This window comes from Myxocyprinus asiaticus, chromosome 26 (genome assembly GCF_019703515.2).
Source record: "Myxocyprinus asiaticus isolate MX2 ecotype Aquarium Trade chromosome 26, UBuf_Myxa_2, whole genome shotgun sequence".
NCBI lineage: Eukaryota > Metazoa > Chordata > Actinopteri > Cypriniformes > Catostomidae > Myxocyprinus > Myxocyprinus asiaticus.
Genome location: NC_059369.1, coordinates 37,373,173 through 37,387,757, shown reverse-complemented (window position 1 = coordinate 37,387,757; position 14,585 = coordinate 37,373,173). Strand labels below are relative to the sequence as shown.

Genomic DNA, 14,585 nt, shown 5'->3' with positions numbered 1-14,585 from the left:
CAAGAGGTATCCCATCCAGGTACTGACCAGGGCTATGTTTCCCAAAAGCATCATTGGCGCCAATGGTCTCTATGATCAACTTAAGCTTCCAATACTTTTGGGAAACGCAGCCCAGGCTGAACCCTGCTAAGCTTCAATGGGTAACCAGTCTAGAGCTAAAGGGTGATGTGACTGCTGACATCCAATGATGTTGTTACTACCTTCATCTAATGATGTTTAGCTGTGAATATCTTCTTCTAGTTCTTCTTTATGACAGCAAAGGCACAATTGTGAGTGTTGCCACCTTGTGGACCCACTAATTAGTGCAAATAATTCCAGACGCATGTGTATTCTGCTTGTTCAGCGTACATGTGGTTTGAAAAATTGCACGCGTTTAGTCCTCAAGCACTCTGCTGATGTGAAATTTGCGTCACGCATCCTGTACTCATACGCGTCTGACTGAAGTATACTTTCGGCTTTAGACTATAATCTAACCAGTGACAGGTGGGTTTGGCTCAACTATGCCCAGACTCAAAGAAAATGGAGTGTGGCAAATGCAGTCGTGACAAAGTCCATGCTAAAACCAATTAACTTCAAAGCCATTATCAGTAATGGTGTAGTTACTGCATTTTGCCTTTGTAGGGCAGAAGGGACCAGAGTTTTTCTGTTTAATAAAAGGTCTGGCTACAAACTTAGCAAACACCGCTAATCAATATTCTGAAGACCCTGAATGCTGCAAACAAATAATTTGCTAATTTGTTTTGCTGAGTATCATTACACATCTTCACATCTTAGTGAATGTGCTAAGTACACAAATCCCAGTGGAAGGAGCAGTTGTTTTCAGAAGCCGTCTTCATACTGCAATCACGCTGAACATCATTTACAATCCCAGTGGAGAATGCAGTGATCCCATCTGACTCCTCTTATCAGAGTGGGCTGATGTCAGTGGATAGACACAGCTGCTGCAGTCACACTTCACAGACAATAATGTCTCAGCACGCAATACACAGGAGGCAGCTGCCATGACAACCAGACAGAGTTGGAGGGATGTGAGCGGGGTGTATGAGCTGAAGGGATAAAGTCACGGCTCTGAGCACCCCGTTGAAAAGATCAGTGTTGATGACAGCATGTGCTGTGTTTTGGATGCTGATGCCAGGCTTCTTAACTAGTTTAACCAGCATGACATCCTTGGTTAACCAGCTAAACCAGAAAGATCATGCTGCATTTTTTGGTAGTAAACTACGCTGGTCCATCAAACTAAAAGTACATCTGAATCTAAAACTCAAAACACAAACACACATAAACACACTCCTATTCTCACCTGGCACACACAGGCACCTATAGCTGGTACCGACGCTGCGGCAGATGCCGTGAGCACATGGGTTGAGGGCGCAGAAGTCCACCAGCTGGCCACAGGTGGGTCCAGTGAAACCTGCAGGACAGGTGCAGCTGAATTCTAAACCAGCGCCCTGTGGAAAGCAGCTGGCATTGTTGTGGCATGGCCCTGAAGCACAGGGATCAATCTTCTGCTCACACATGGCACCTTGATAGCCTAAGAGAGAGAAGGACAGAATGAAAGACAGACAGACTATGACATCCTCTACTATATAAAAATATTTTGCAAACACATTTAACATTACATTGTTTCTAATTTTCAGCCAGGTAAACTAAAAGCAATCACTGATATGTATGTCACACTAGAAGACACACTAGAAAGGAAGTAAAATTGGCATTGGTATTCTGTATCCAAATGGAATGTAAAAAAGAAAATAAAAAGGATGTGAATCACCAAAAACAGAAGAAGGAGCATGAAAAAGTGAAAGTAAAGTGGAAATTGAATGAGCAGGGAGGATAATTTATAGTAAACAAGGACTTAAATATTGATCTGTTTCTATCAAAACCTATCAAATCGCTTCAGAATATATGGATTTAACCACCGGAGTCATCTGGAGTACTTTTATTTTGCCCTTATGTGGATTTTGGAGCTTCAAAAGTTTGGCACTCATTCACTTACATTGTATGGACCTAAAGAGCTAAGAAATATGTCTATTGATTGTGTTCAGCAGAAGAACGAAAGTCATACACATCTGGGATGGCATGAGGGTGAGTAAATGATGAGAGAATTTTCTTTTTAGGGTGAACTAACCCTTTAACCTAATTTTTTATAAAAATTGGTGTCTTTTTTAATCATTATTATGTAGTAAGTGTGTGTTTTTTTTTTTTTTTTTTAAGCAATAAAGCACTCGAAGCCAAGCCTTATTGTGATTATAGTTGTATCGTGCCTAACAACGCTATATTCACTATACACAGTATAGTACAGTATGTGACTATATTCATAATATAGCACAGTCCCTTGTACCTAATTGCATTATACCACCATTTTACACAAAGTAAACCCAAACAATACAGCATAACTGTCTGGTTCCGGAAGTAATATTACCATTCATTTTCTCCATAGGGGAATTGATTATAAACGATAACTTACAGTATAAACCTTTGAAGACAGACCTACTGTACCGTGAGCTCCGAAGTTGTTAATTGATGGTATTTGCTTCTGTTGAAGCCATCAGTCTGCCTTATTTCAACTTAATTTTTTTGAAACAAATAAAATAAAAATCATGTTTCACAGCAGAAATTCTGTTGAAGAACAACATTGCATGTGATCCTAAAGAGAAAGATCAATCGAGCTCCGCAGCGACCACACACTTCCATGATGCACTGTGGATGACACAATCGAGTCAGTCTCCCTACACTCTCAAACTAGTTATATATCTGTGTATATTTGAATATTTTGCTATGACATTCTATTTTTGTACTTATAATCAACAACTTTAAATCAATAGTTTTGTATGTCTATTGTTTTTCATTTCGATTACATCATTCACAATGCTTAATGGGATTGTAGTTCATTCCTGCTTGAAATATGATGAGTACACAGTCTTGTACCTTTTTCTTTTTGTCAGATTTTCAAATATATATACTGTGTATATATATATATATATATATATATATATATATATATATATATATATATATATATATATATTATTATTATTTTTTTTTGCTTCAAAGCATAGTTATGTTGCAATTCAAATCAGAGCTGATTGATTTGGTTCATGGCTTAGAACCTTTTTAATTGTACATTTTATAAGGGAAAACTACTTCTGGAACCAAGACGGGTGATGAAGACGAAAATGAAGCTTGATGCTGTTCATTTCTGGTGAAGTCCATCCTAAGTCAGAGGTTCACAACATCTTTTGGAATTAATTCACAATTTGAATATAGAACAGAATTTGCAGTTTACACTTCATCGTATATTATCTGATCAAGAGAGAGCTTGTGTTACGACAGGGTGCATTCTTTTTCTGCATACAATTGCGTGCAGGCACATGTCTTTGATGCACGTTTGTGTGTTTGTGTTTATGTGCATTTGTAGTCTCCTCTCTCAGTTACACGCACACCCCAGGAGATTACAAGCCTTGTTGCTATGATCCCTACAATAAATGTCAATCACACACAGAGAAAAACAGCTCTGTGTGCTGATCCACCCACCGCAGTTTCCCTTACGAAAGCTCTTTCATACATTATCCTAATGAAACTCATGCACCCAGACAGAGCCAACATGGACATGCTTTACTCTCAGTATTAAAGTAATATGGACAAATGCATTATTTTGAGCACTGCTACTCTTTTGAAGTTACAAAGGACACTAAGGCTGAATTCAAGCTGCATGCTTTTCATTGCTGCATGCAATTACTTTCGCCTTCTAGAGTCTCAATGGATGTGTTGGCCCTGAGATGCAGAAAAAAGCTATTAACTGCCTCACATGGCTGTTGAAATATTAAAAGATACACCCTGAGCTTTACCACACTAATTAAAAATGTGCTAATGGTGGTTTCAGTATTCCTTTTGTTAATATCTCAGCCTGTTTAAACCACAAGATACATTTTTCAGCCTATGAATGCATTTCTGGCTGCTCCCAAAACCAAAAGTTTAAGAGACTCTTATCAAATGTTCCATCTTAAAGGATAGTTCACCCAAAAGGTTTGGAAAAACATAATGGTGAGTAAATTATGAATTTTCATTTTTGGGCGAACTGTCCCTTTAACTGTTTTCATAGGTTTCTTATGGAAGTCACCGTGTCCCTGTTCTATCTGCTGACTGAGTATGTGCCCTGGTTAGAGAGAGAGAGCCATCGCTGAAGGTAGGTGTCCTCCTGAGAGTGAGAGAGGAGCTGTGCTGTGCTTCTCGATTAATTGGAAGAAAGGAAGAGAGTTTAAAATAAGCAACTCGCTGACACACTTAGAGAGTGCAAGAAGAAAGGGAACAGATATGGAGCCTAAATAAGGATGATACAAGCTTAAAGTCGCACTCATTAATTTTTCCCTCATTCAATATGTGTTACATGTAAAGATAGAATAGTACTATTCACAAGTATGTTTAAAATAATGCAAACTTACAAGACATGAAGAATCCAGTCTTATCAGTGGAATATTTAAAGCAGTTTTCATTTACATGGAGAGGGTCCAAATCATGGGGGCTGACATGTTGATATCACATGACCAGCCGAATACAAGTACTCGCTTTATCTTGGTAAACTCCAACAAAGTGCAACAGTATCTACCCACTTTTACAGCCATCTTGATTCTGGAAGCATCTTTCCCATTAATTTTCCATAGGAAATTCCTTTCCTAAAATCATTAATAAAACAGTTCTAAGTCATGAACCAAACCAGCTGTACTGAACAAAAATATAAACGCAACATGCAACAATTTCAAAGATTTTACTCAGTTACAGTTCATTTAAGGAAATCAGTCAATTGAAATAAATTCATTAGGCCCTAATCTAATCTAATCAATGCGTATGGAACATTTCTGGGATCTTTTATTTCAGCTCATGAAACATGGGACCAACACTTTGCATGTTGCATTTATATTTTTGTTCAGTGTAGTTCCGAGGTGAGTCGCACAATTACCAACTTTAATTTGAAACAAAAAAATATTTGAAATTCAGACAAAAAGACAAAGGTACAAATCTGTGTACTTAACTTCTTTCATGAGGGAATGAAGCATTATGAATTACTTAACAGAATGATAACTTATTGCAAAATATAAAACTACTGATTTAAAGCTGTTGATTTTAAGTATATAAACAATACTGTGTATTTTAGGTTTATTGCAAAATATTGAGATATCTACAGACATATATGTAGTTTGAGACTGCAGAGCTCTTTTGGTGCACTTTAGTTGTAGCGATTCTCTGATTGGTGGATCTCTCCCTTCAGGATCATGGGTAGTGTAGTTCTTCACCAGAAATTGTGCTACTAATCACAATTTCGAAAAAATGATGTCGAAATAATGTACATTTATGGCTTCAACAGAGGCATGTACCATTGATTAACAACCTCTGAGCTCATAGTAGGTCTGTTTTTGAAGGTTTGAAAGTTATCATGTTATCAATAGGATTTTTATTTTCAGAATCAGACTGCTGTTTCGGTCTCTAAATAAATTAATCATAGCTGACTGTGAAAAGTGATTTTCTATAATGGCATCAGTAACTGAAAACATTTGCATAATGCTGCACTGAAGTCACAACATAAACCAAAAATATTGAGTGCACCTTTAACATGCACACTTCCACACAACTGTTTTGATCGTGCCTTTGTTACTGTGCATTTCCTGACATGATTTCCTGTGAGTAGGCTATAAATAACTTTGTGTGTGTGTGTGTGTGTTTGTGTGTACCTTCTGCACAATAGCAGTGATGTCCTTCTAGGCTGCTGGTGCAAGTGGCTCCATTCCTGCAGGGTCCAGAAACACAGTGATCCACCAAAAACTGACAACGGTCTCCCTCAAAACCTGAAACATGCATACAAAACACATTGTATTTATATCTCAATCTGCCAGAACTCATCTTCAAATTCATAAGCACATTCAACTGTCATGCATACATATTGTAAGCAGGAACAGCTCACAGTAAAGTCTGTTCCTTTCCTTCAGATAAAGAAAATTAAAATGAACAACAAAAAACAAATTTCTAACAAACAAATCCCTCAGTTACAAACCAACTAGAATCAATCAGACAAAGCAGCCAGCAAGCTTTTCTTACAAAACAGCTAATTAACATCATTTATGTGTTCCGGTGTTAATCTATAATAATCCTCTTATAAAAAATGTACTGTACAGCAAACACTATTTGTTTGTGTATCTGCCTGCTTCCCACTAGAGCTTAATATATACTCAAGGCTCAAAATAATCTTAATTTACAAGATCAAAGGCATGAATCTCTGACTTTCTCTCTCTCTCTCTTTCTTTCTCTCTCTCTCTCCCCCTCACTTGTGTTCATTTCTCATTTACTTCCTTTCTTGACTGATCTTTGCATTTTAAGCAGCTTCAGAACAATTATGCTCCAATCACTGTGTCCTACACAAGGTTAACCACCATTATTCTCTGTTATGCACTTGTAAATAAACAACATATACATATATGCATGCACACGCACACACACACACAGACATTAGGGGCAGTATAAGAGAGTTTAAACTGCATATAAATATTTGCAGAGTATTCATAAAGGTATTCCTTTGTTAGCAAACGCCTTGTGCAAGATCAATACTAAGCAAATACTCAACATTTTTGCATGTTAATACACTGAATGTTTTGAATCTTTTTAAAGGATTAAAGCACACTGTTGATGTTTATGTAGAGTAGGCCTACATTGCAAAGCAACAAAATTTCAAATGTATTATCCCTTAACCAGCCAGAACATTTTCTCATGCTGTTTTTCTGTAGTTTCACGATAAACCAGGAGACTCTCGCAAATGCAAAAGGGTTGTTTTCAGAGAATTATGCCATTTAATATATGCTGAATTTTTTTTTTATTTCATAATTGTATTTGAAAAGGATTTTCTTAAGCTTTCAAGAAATCATAAAGTATTTTCCCTCCTTAGGAAAATATTCAGATTAGTGTTCAACCACTATGGGTTTTTTCAATGGCCCATTCTTAAATTACGTTACTTGATTTCTGAATTTTCTCAAAAAATGCATGAAGCATTTAATTTAGTTAGATTTGGATTTTGTATTCTGTAACCAATTAAATTGTAATGATGAGATATGGGGACATGCACATCCAGCCTGATCTCACAGTGAAATCAGAAAGAGTAGACCAACTTTTCTTTGTTTAAAAGCAGTATACGTTGACCTAAAGTTCGAAACATTGCCCCCAGTGGCCAAAGCGGTAAGTGCTGTACGGCATGTGGGCACGTGTGAGCTCCACTTATGTCCAGGAGAGGTCTCCAAAAGCTAGTAGTGAAGCAAGTTGTTTTCAGTTTTACAGGACACTATACAATGAAGAGAAAAGCATGTATTCATAGTTTCTATCCCCCAACCCAAACCCAAACCCTACCTTAACCATTAGTGGAGTAAAAAAGTAATGTTACAGAAAAAAGTGAAACCTCCAAATCATGCTCGTCATTGATTATTCAAACGTGGTTACTGTCTGGCTTTGAACCCTAGTGTCCTACGCAGCTGATGCAAGCGCTGCCAATCGCACCAAGTGGAAAGGTAAATACACTGAAACCACTGCAAACATGTCTGATAAGAATGCTGCATGTCAGCATGTCGGCATACAGTCGCCAATCCTAGAGTACCGAAACTATCGGAAACATCTTGTTGACTTCACGTGTGATCATGTTGGCACTTCAGAAGATACTCTAATAAAAACGTTTTAAAGATCTTGTGCATTGCATTCTAAATGGCCATTCAGAACACATTCATGCTTTAAAAAAGACACAGCACAACAAGCAGAACAAAATACAGGTATCTCGAGAGTTTTTAAAATTTCCTTTTAACTTGACATGTTTAAAAAAAATAGACAAATACTGTAATACACAAATGGCACCATTTCCTGAGAATGGCCCAAACACACAGAGCTCACACCTGGTTGGCAGGTACAGGTGTAGTTTTGTCCTTCATCTTTCTGTCTGAGATCAGTGCAGGTGCCATTCTCACAGGGCCTCAGATGGCATGCATCAAACTCCTCACAGAAAATTCCAGAATATCCATCCTCACACTGGCAGTAAAACGTGTCCTATGAATGCCATTTTAAACACACACAATCAGGCATTAAAATACTTCGCTTGCACCTCGAATACATGAGAGTGTACACAACTTAGCCATTAATTTAAAGAAAGTTAAAAAAAAAAATGTTTTTATAAATATCATTCATTTTAGAGTTAAGAATATCAAGAAGTTTATTCAGGGTTACACCACATGACCTTAATAAAATGTGCCTTGTCATAAAAATATCCAAATATTATCTTTTTTTTATTCACATTTGTCTAAAGGGGTATTCGCCATAAACGACAAAATGGCTACCTGCATGTTGGTTACGCCACATGACTTTGATTTGGTGGACAATTTTTTTTATAAATCATATAAAAAAATATGTTCCACTGCTTATTTTTATTTATTTTTGAAAAATAATTATAAAAGATTTTCCCTCACTACTAATGCCAACATTTCTTTATTCAAGAGTTTTTTTCGTTTTATTTCGTCTCTATATGGTTAAATTACTTTTCTTTTACTTTACGCCCCAGAAAAAACATCATAATGAATGTATGCTCATCATAAAGTAGAACAGGGATATTCAAGTATTGTGTGAGTGTGTGAATTGTATTTTTTTATGCATTTTTGAATAATTTTGAAAAAATGAGCGTCCTGTCATTGATCCACATTCCAAAAATCGAGGTTACAGTGAGACAGTTCATAATGGAAGCAAATGAGGCCAGTTCCTTTTTGTGGAACTCGAGCTGTGTATGATCGCTATGGGACACCATCCAAGTGTCACATGGTTTGAATCCCTTATACAATTATGCCAGTTTATTGGCTGATGGCACTTAAGCGACGCCCCCCTAGGGAGCTACGTCATGGGCTCCATAAGGCGCTCACTTTCGCGCCATCAAGTCAGATTTTCTATTCTTCAGTGCACAATATCATCTGGCCCCCTTGTACTAGCGACTCACATTGAAGCAAGGATTATTATTTCTCCCTTTTGAGAGGCAACACAGGATGGATTTTAAGAAGTGCTTACCTCCGTGTACATGGTTCATCATCGGTCAGGATTTTCTGTCTGGGGGACCGCCACGAGGAGGCCGCGTTGGAGGGTTCAGATTGCCTGCAGAAAGCCACGTGTTTGTCTTGCCTGCATGTCTGCCAGCGCTGCGCGGCCGTGTGACTCGTGGGAGGTGGCGCGGATGCTGAAGAGATGGGAGCTGAGCAGCAGGCCGAACTTTGGTTCTCTCTGTCACTCTCCCAGGATTTGGCTCAACGTTCTCCCATGGAATTTACATGCAGGCATTTTCGTCCTAGCCCTGAGGCCTGCACAACAGTTTTCTTCGGCGCTGAGAACAAAGACACCATGTCTATGGTGGTGTTGGATTCCAAGGATCTCGCAGGCGACCAGGCTGAGGTCTTGCCTCCTAGCAGACGGATTTCCAGGCCCTCGGAAACTTATACAGAGTTGCTAAATGTAATTACACGTGCAATGGAGAAGCTGCACCTGGACTGGCCGGATGAAACGCAGTCGGAGGTTCGTAAATCCATCTTGGATGACTGCTTCTTAGCGGGCCAATGCGCAATTACGCCTCGTAAGCCTCTCCCTTTTTCCCCGGACCTCCATCGGGAGATTTCAAAGTCCTGGGATCAACCTTACTGGGCCAGAATCAAAGGATTTTTCAAATGTGTGTCGAGCTTAGGACCACGGATATACTTCGGTCCCAGCGATGGAGGAGAGGCAGCCCATCTCTCTCCTTCTTTGGTGGCCACATGGAAGTCGAGGCCTACTCTTCCCTCAACGCCGTGCAGGATGACTTCATCCTTGTTGAACAAGGCCTACCTGGCTTCGGGTCAAGTGGTTTCAGCTTTGCACAAGCTGGCAGTTTTGCGAGCCTACCAAGCCCATTTTATGAGGGATTTAGATGAGGGAGCTGGACTGGATGCTGAGCATGGAACTATGCCGGAATTCTGATTTGGCGTTGAAAGCTACCAAACACATTGCTCATGCTGTTGCTCGGAATATGGCAGACCTCGTGGTGGCAAAATGCCATCTGTGGCTTACGCTCATGGCTATTCATGACAAGACCTTCCTAATGAATGCCCCTGTGTCACAATCTGGGCTATTCAGTGATGCAGTCCTGTCGGTGGTGGAAAAATTCAGTTCCGGTCTGCTCACAATCTGCATCTTCACATTATCCCACCAGAGAGCCGCATAAGGTGCTGGACATGAGTTTTGCACCCCCTCAGAAGGACTGGGGTCCTTGTACATTCCCGACATCATGGGCGCATCCGTGTAAATGTTTGGATGTTGGCCCGGCCCCTTTTAAATGGCCGGCTGACACCAAAAGCGAGCCTGACGGACTTGTGGTAAAACAAAGGATGAGCCCCCATTCAGTGAACGAAACTGGACCAAACAAATGTATCCATTCCTCTCCTGTTTGCCCTTCAGACAGTATCATGGTGAGTTTGCCGTTGTACATGCCTCGAACGCCCGACAACCAGAATATGGTTAAGTTTCCCCCCGCAGCTTGCGCTGGGGAGCGAATATTAAAAAAGCGCTTGGCCAAAAGTCTCCATGGCCAAGGGTCTCGAGGCATGCATAACAGAATTCGATGTTCATCAAGCACAAGTGTACACAAAACACATAGTGAACATCAGCACCACACATTTCCCCCACATAAAGAATGCTGCATGGGGCCATTGTGGTGAACAATGTTCACCCCCCAATATTCACACACTCTTCCCCTTTCAAAATACCAGGGAAAAGGTTTATTCTGTCAGCGTCCCTGTTGTAAATGCATTTCAGTGCGCTCATCATTTATGCCTGAATACAATAAAGGCAGAAACATTATTAAATCCCATTCAACCAGCCACAGTAGTAGAGGCACAAAGGCCCCCCTCCGCTGTGCCACTGGTTGTGGGGCAGTCACCAAAATTAAGCCGAGCGCAGCATCTAGTGGATACATGTCACGTTACAGGCGAAAGCCATACATTAATTCCTTTGTCTGCCCATCTAGTGGCTTGGCATCAGTTGCAGGCCATTTTGAACTGGGTACTTCGAACGATAGAGCATGGTTATGTCATTCAATTCAGGAGGGCTCTGGCAGTATTCCATGGGGTTGTTTCCGACAGTTGTCTCTGTTCGGGAAGCCCCGTTTTTGATTCGGGAAATTCACTCTCTCTTAGAAAAAGGGGCAATAGAAGAGATTCCCCCTTCTCAGAGTGAATGTGGCTTTAACAGACGTTACTTTCTGGTCCCGAAAAAAAACTGCGGCTTGTGTCCCATTCTGGATTTGAGACGTTTGAATTTCACCCTAATGAAATGTCAATTCAGAATGCTGACGCAGAAACAAATAATGTCACAAGTACAGACGGGGGACTGGTTTGTGACAATAGATTTGAAGGATGCTTATTTCCATATTCAGATTGCGCCAAAGCACAGGCGTTTTCTCAGATTCACTTTTGGGGGTAAAGCATACCAATTTTGCGTCCTTCCGTTCGGACTTGCACTAGCACCACGCACTTTCACAAAATGTATAGATGCAGCTCTGATGCCCTTCAGGCTTCAAGGCATCCACGTTTTGAATCTCAACGACTGGTTTGTGTTAGTTCACTCAGAGACTTTGGCAGCCCAACATTGAGCCAGGCAACAGACTCTGTTTCTAGGTGTGGAGCTGGACTCGCAGGCAATGCAGGCATGCCTGTCTCCAGCTCGCGTTCTGTCATTATGCCAGTATCTAGTGATGTTTAGAGCGGGACGTGTTCTCCCTGCGAGAACATTTCACAGGCTTTTGGGGCTTATGATAGCAGCGTCCACTATCATTCCCCTGGGTATGCTGCATGCGAGACCTTTTCAGTGCTGGATGAACTCCACAAAGGGACTTCAACCACTGAAGCATGCGCTTCATCCCTTCAGAGTGATGAATGGGTGCTACCAAACTCTACTGCCATGGAAACGGACCCGGCTTCTGATGTCGGGCATTCCGTTGGGACAGGTGTGTCACTGCAAAGTGATAAAGACAGACACCTCCTCCACGGGTTGGGGTGCTGTACACAATGCCTATGGAGTCTACACAGGCCAGCGGTAATATTTCCAGTGATCAGTCTGCTGCACGCAGTTCTGCAATGGATTCGTGAGGATCGGGTTCGGCTTCTGTTACTGGCGCCATATTGGCCATCTTAAGTATGGTTTTCGACTCTGGTCTCACTCCTGGAAAAAACACCTTGAGAGATTCCAGTCAGAGTGAACATGTTGTCCCATGATTCCCAGGTTCTATCTGCTGGAACAGGAGTAAATTCATAATTCCTTTTATTCAGCTACTTTAGCTAGCTTGTGCGCCGCTATATGCTTGCCACACGAGCTAGACAGTTGCCAGCTACTGTTCGCATGGTGTGAATGTATTTCGTTCCCATAGCGTTCATACGCAGCTTGAGTTCCACGAAAGGGAATGTCTCGGTTACATAAGTAACTGTGGTTCCCTGAGGGGAATGAGATGTACGTATAATATATAATTATAATTTTACGTAACGTATGCTTTATTTGAGCTGTGAAGTTGTTTTACGGTCATTTTTAAGTTTTAGAGTTTACAGTATGCATGGTGATGGCAATGAAGTTGTAAAATTGGATATAACTTTACACAGAAAAGGTTAATAAGCAATTTTATTACACTACAATCATGTTAACATGCATATAGTTATTTCTTGCGGCTATACTTTTGAAACGGTGAGTATTTTCATGTTTACTGATTGGTCCCATTCACTTCCATTATAAGTGCCTCACTGTAACCCAAATTTTTGCTTTTTAAAGAAAAGGAGAAAAAAATTGTAATTAATTATTTGCCACAAATGCAGTCGATTGAGCTTAACTTGTATTAAAATTAGAAAGTCAAACAGGTTTGGAACAACATGAGGGTGAGTAAATGATGGCAGAATTGTTATTACTGGGAGAAAGCAGTTTATTCAGTGTACTGAAGCATCTTCTAATGACTTTCATTCAAAAAGCCTTTTTTTCATAGGTATGTGAAAGGTAATATTGTCCTTTCAGATGTCCATAACAGTAAATATAAGAACACAGATAATGCTTATTATTATATGATATCATTACCACAGAGGACTGAGTGATGCATTTTCCTTTCCCAGAGCACTGTGGGTCACTAAAACTGCTGCCGGGCTCCATGCAGTTATTGGTTTTGACCATGAGATGCAGCCTCAAAGTGACCTCTGGACCAGAGTCTGTGCCAACATGCAGTACACCTATATGAAAGAGAGGGGAAAATAGTAATACTAGATTTTCTGAAGAAAATGTGAGTGGTGCTTGACTTGTGTTCTTGAGTACTGGAATTGAACCGTGGCAATGGATGATGACGTTGAACGAGTCCACGAGAATGTAAGAACACATAAGAATGCACATTGAGAAACAGCCTCAGACTTGCTTGACAGACACAAGAGGGCGAATCGCATCCTTTCATTCAAACACAGCTGGATGGATAACAAGACGTGCTTTTATAGGTTTCAAACTACATTTAACTTGACACAGCGACCTAAAAACACTGTGTTTGACACAACACAACTGAAGTGAGATGCTCCAAAAGTGACCGTCTGTGATGCATGTGTATATTGATGCGTCCCTACAACAGACTGACCAATTCAATTGCAAAACGGATTGCTGTGGACTGTTGGCCAATGATAGGCTTATGTTCAATAATATGGAAATAAACATTACTGTATATTACCTTCTAAAGCCACTTTTTGAATCGTCTCATCAATGCTTTTCTCATCACAATAATGTAATGCATTTTATTTATCTGAATTATTATATGTATAATATATATTATATGTATAATTATTTAAATATAACTATAATTATTTAATCATTATAAAATGCATTATTGTTATTTGAGGGCCCTTCTCAGCAAACTTTATTTATGCAATTAATTTGATTAATCAATCATTATATCATGTAATTATTTCAGGTAATTCGGTAAGTGTCTGCACACTGATTTATTGCTCCATAAATAATTCATTGGCTCACACTTGCTTGCAATGTCAGGCAAAGTATTTAAGTATTTGACCCTTGTGCGTCAATAAAAAAAAGTTACTCAGAGGTCATTTGAGGACAAAAATGTCCACGTCAAAAAACTGCCATAATAATATTATATATTAATATTATTTTCCACTTTCAATTAGTTAATTTTTTTAACCAACATCAGTCCTGACCTTAACTACCAAATATTTATTCATTTTCAATGCCAGTTTGTTTATATAATGACACTGTTGTTTTTTATTAAAAAAAATAAAATAAAAAATAAAAATTATTTTCCATATACTAAATGCTAAGGGGAAATTTATTTTTGGATTATCACAGTCTGGTATATGTCAATGATTAGCAACAACATTGATTTTGATGCATTATTATTTTTTGTGCAGTGTCAGAAGCACCCCCCCCCCAAAAAAACTCTAGACTTTAGAGGACAAAAATGTCTGCGTCAAAAACTGCCATAAAAATATTATATATTAATATTATTTTCCACTTTCACTGACTTATATTGTTTA

General features: G+C 39.4%; 1 protein-coding gene across 1 annotated transcript in view; it reads right to left on the bottom strand.

The window, feature by feature from the left end:
- Positions 1-14,585, bottom strand: part of dner (delta/notch-like EGF repeat containing) — a 54,955-nt gene that overhangs the window by 15,871 nt on the left and 24,499 nt on the right. Inside the window, exons 5-8 of the mRNA XM_051656014.1 lie at positions 13,138-13,286; positions 7,917-8,067; positions 5,724-5,837; positions 1,301-1,531 (exon numbers count right to left, since the gene is read on the bottom strand). Coding sequence (XP_051511974.1) covers positions 1,301-1,531; positions 5,724-5,837; positions 7,917-8,067; positions 13,138-13,286 — 645 coding nt within the window. The remainder of the gene's footprint in view (positions 1-1,300; positions 1,532-5,723; positions 5,838-7,916; positions 8,068-13,137; positions 13,287-14,585) is intronic.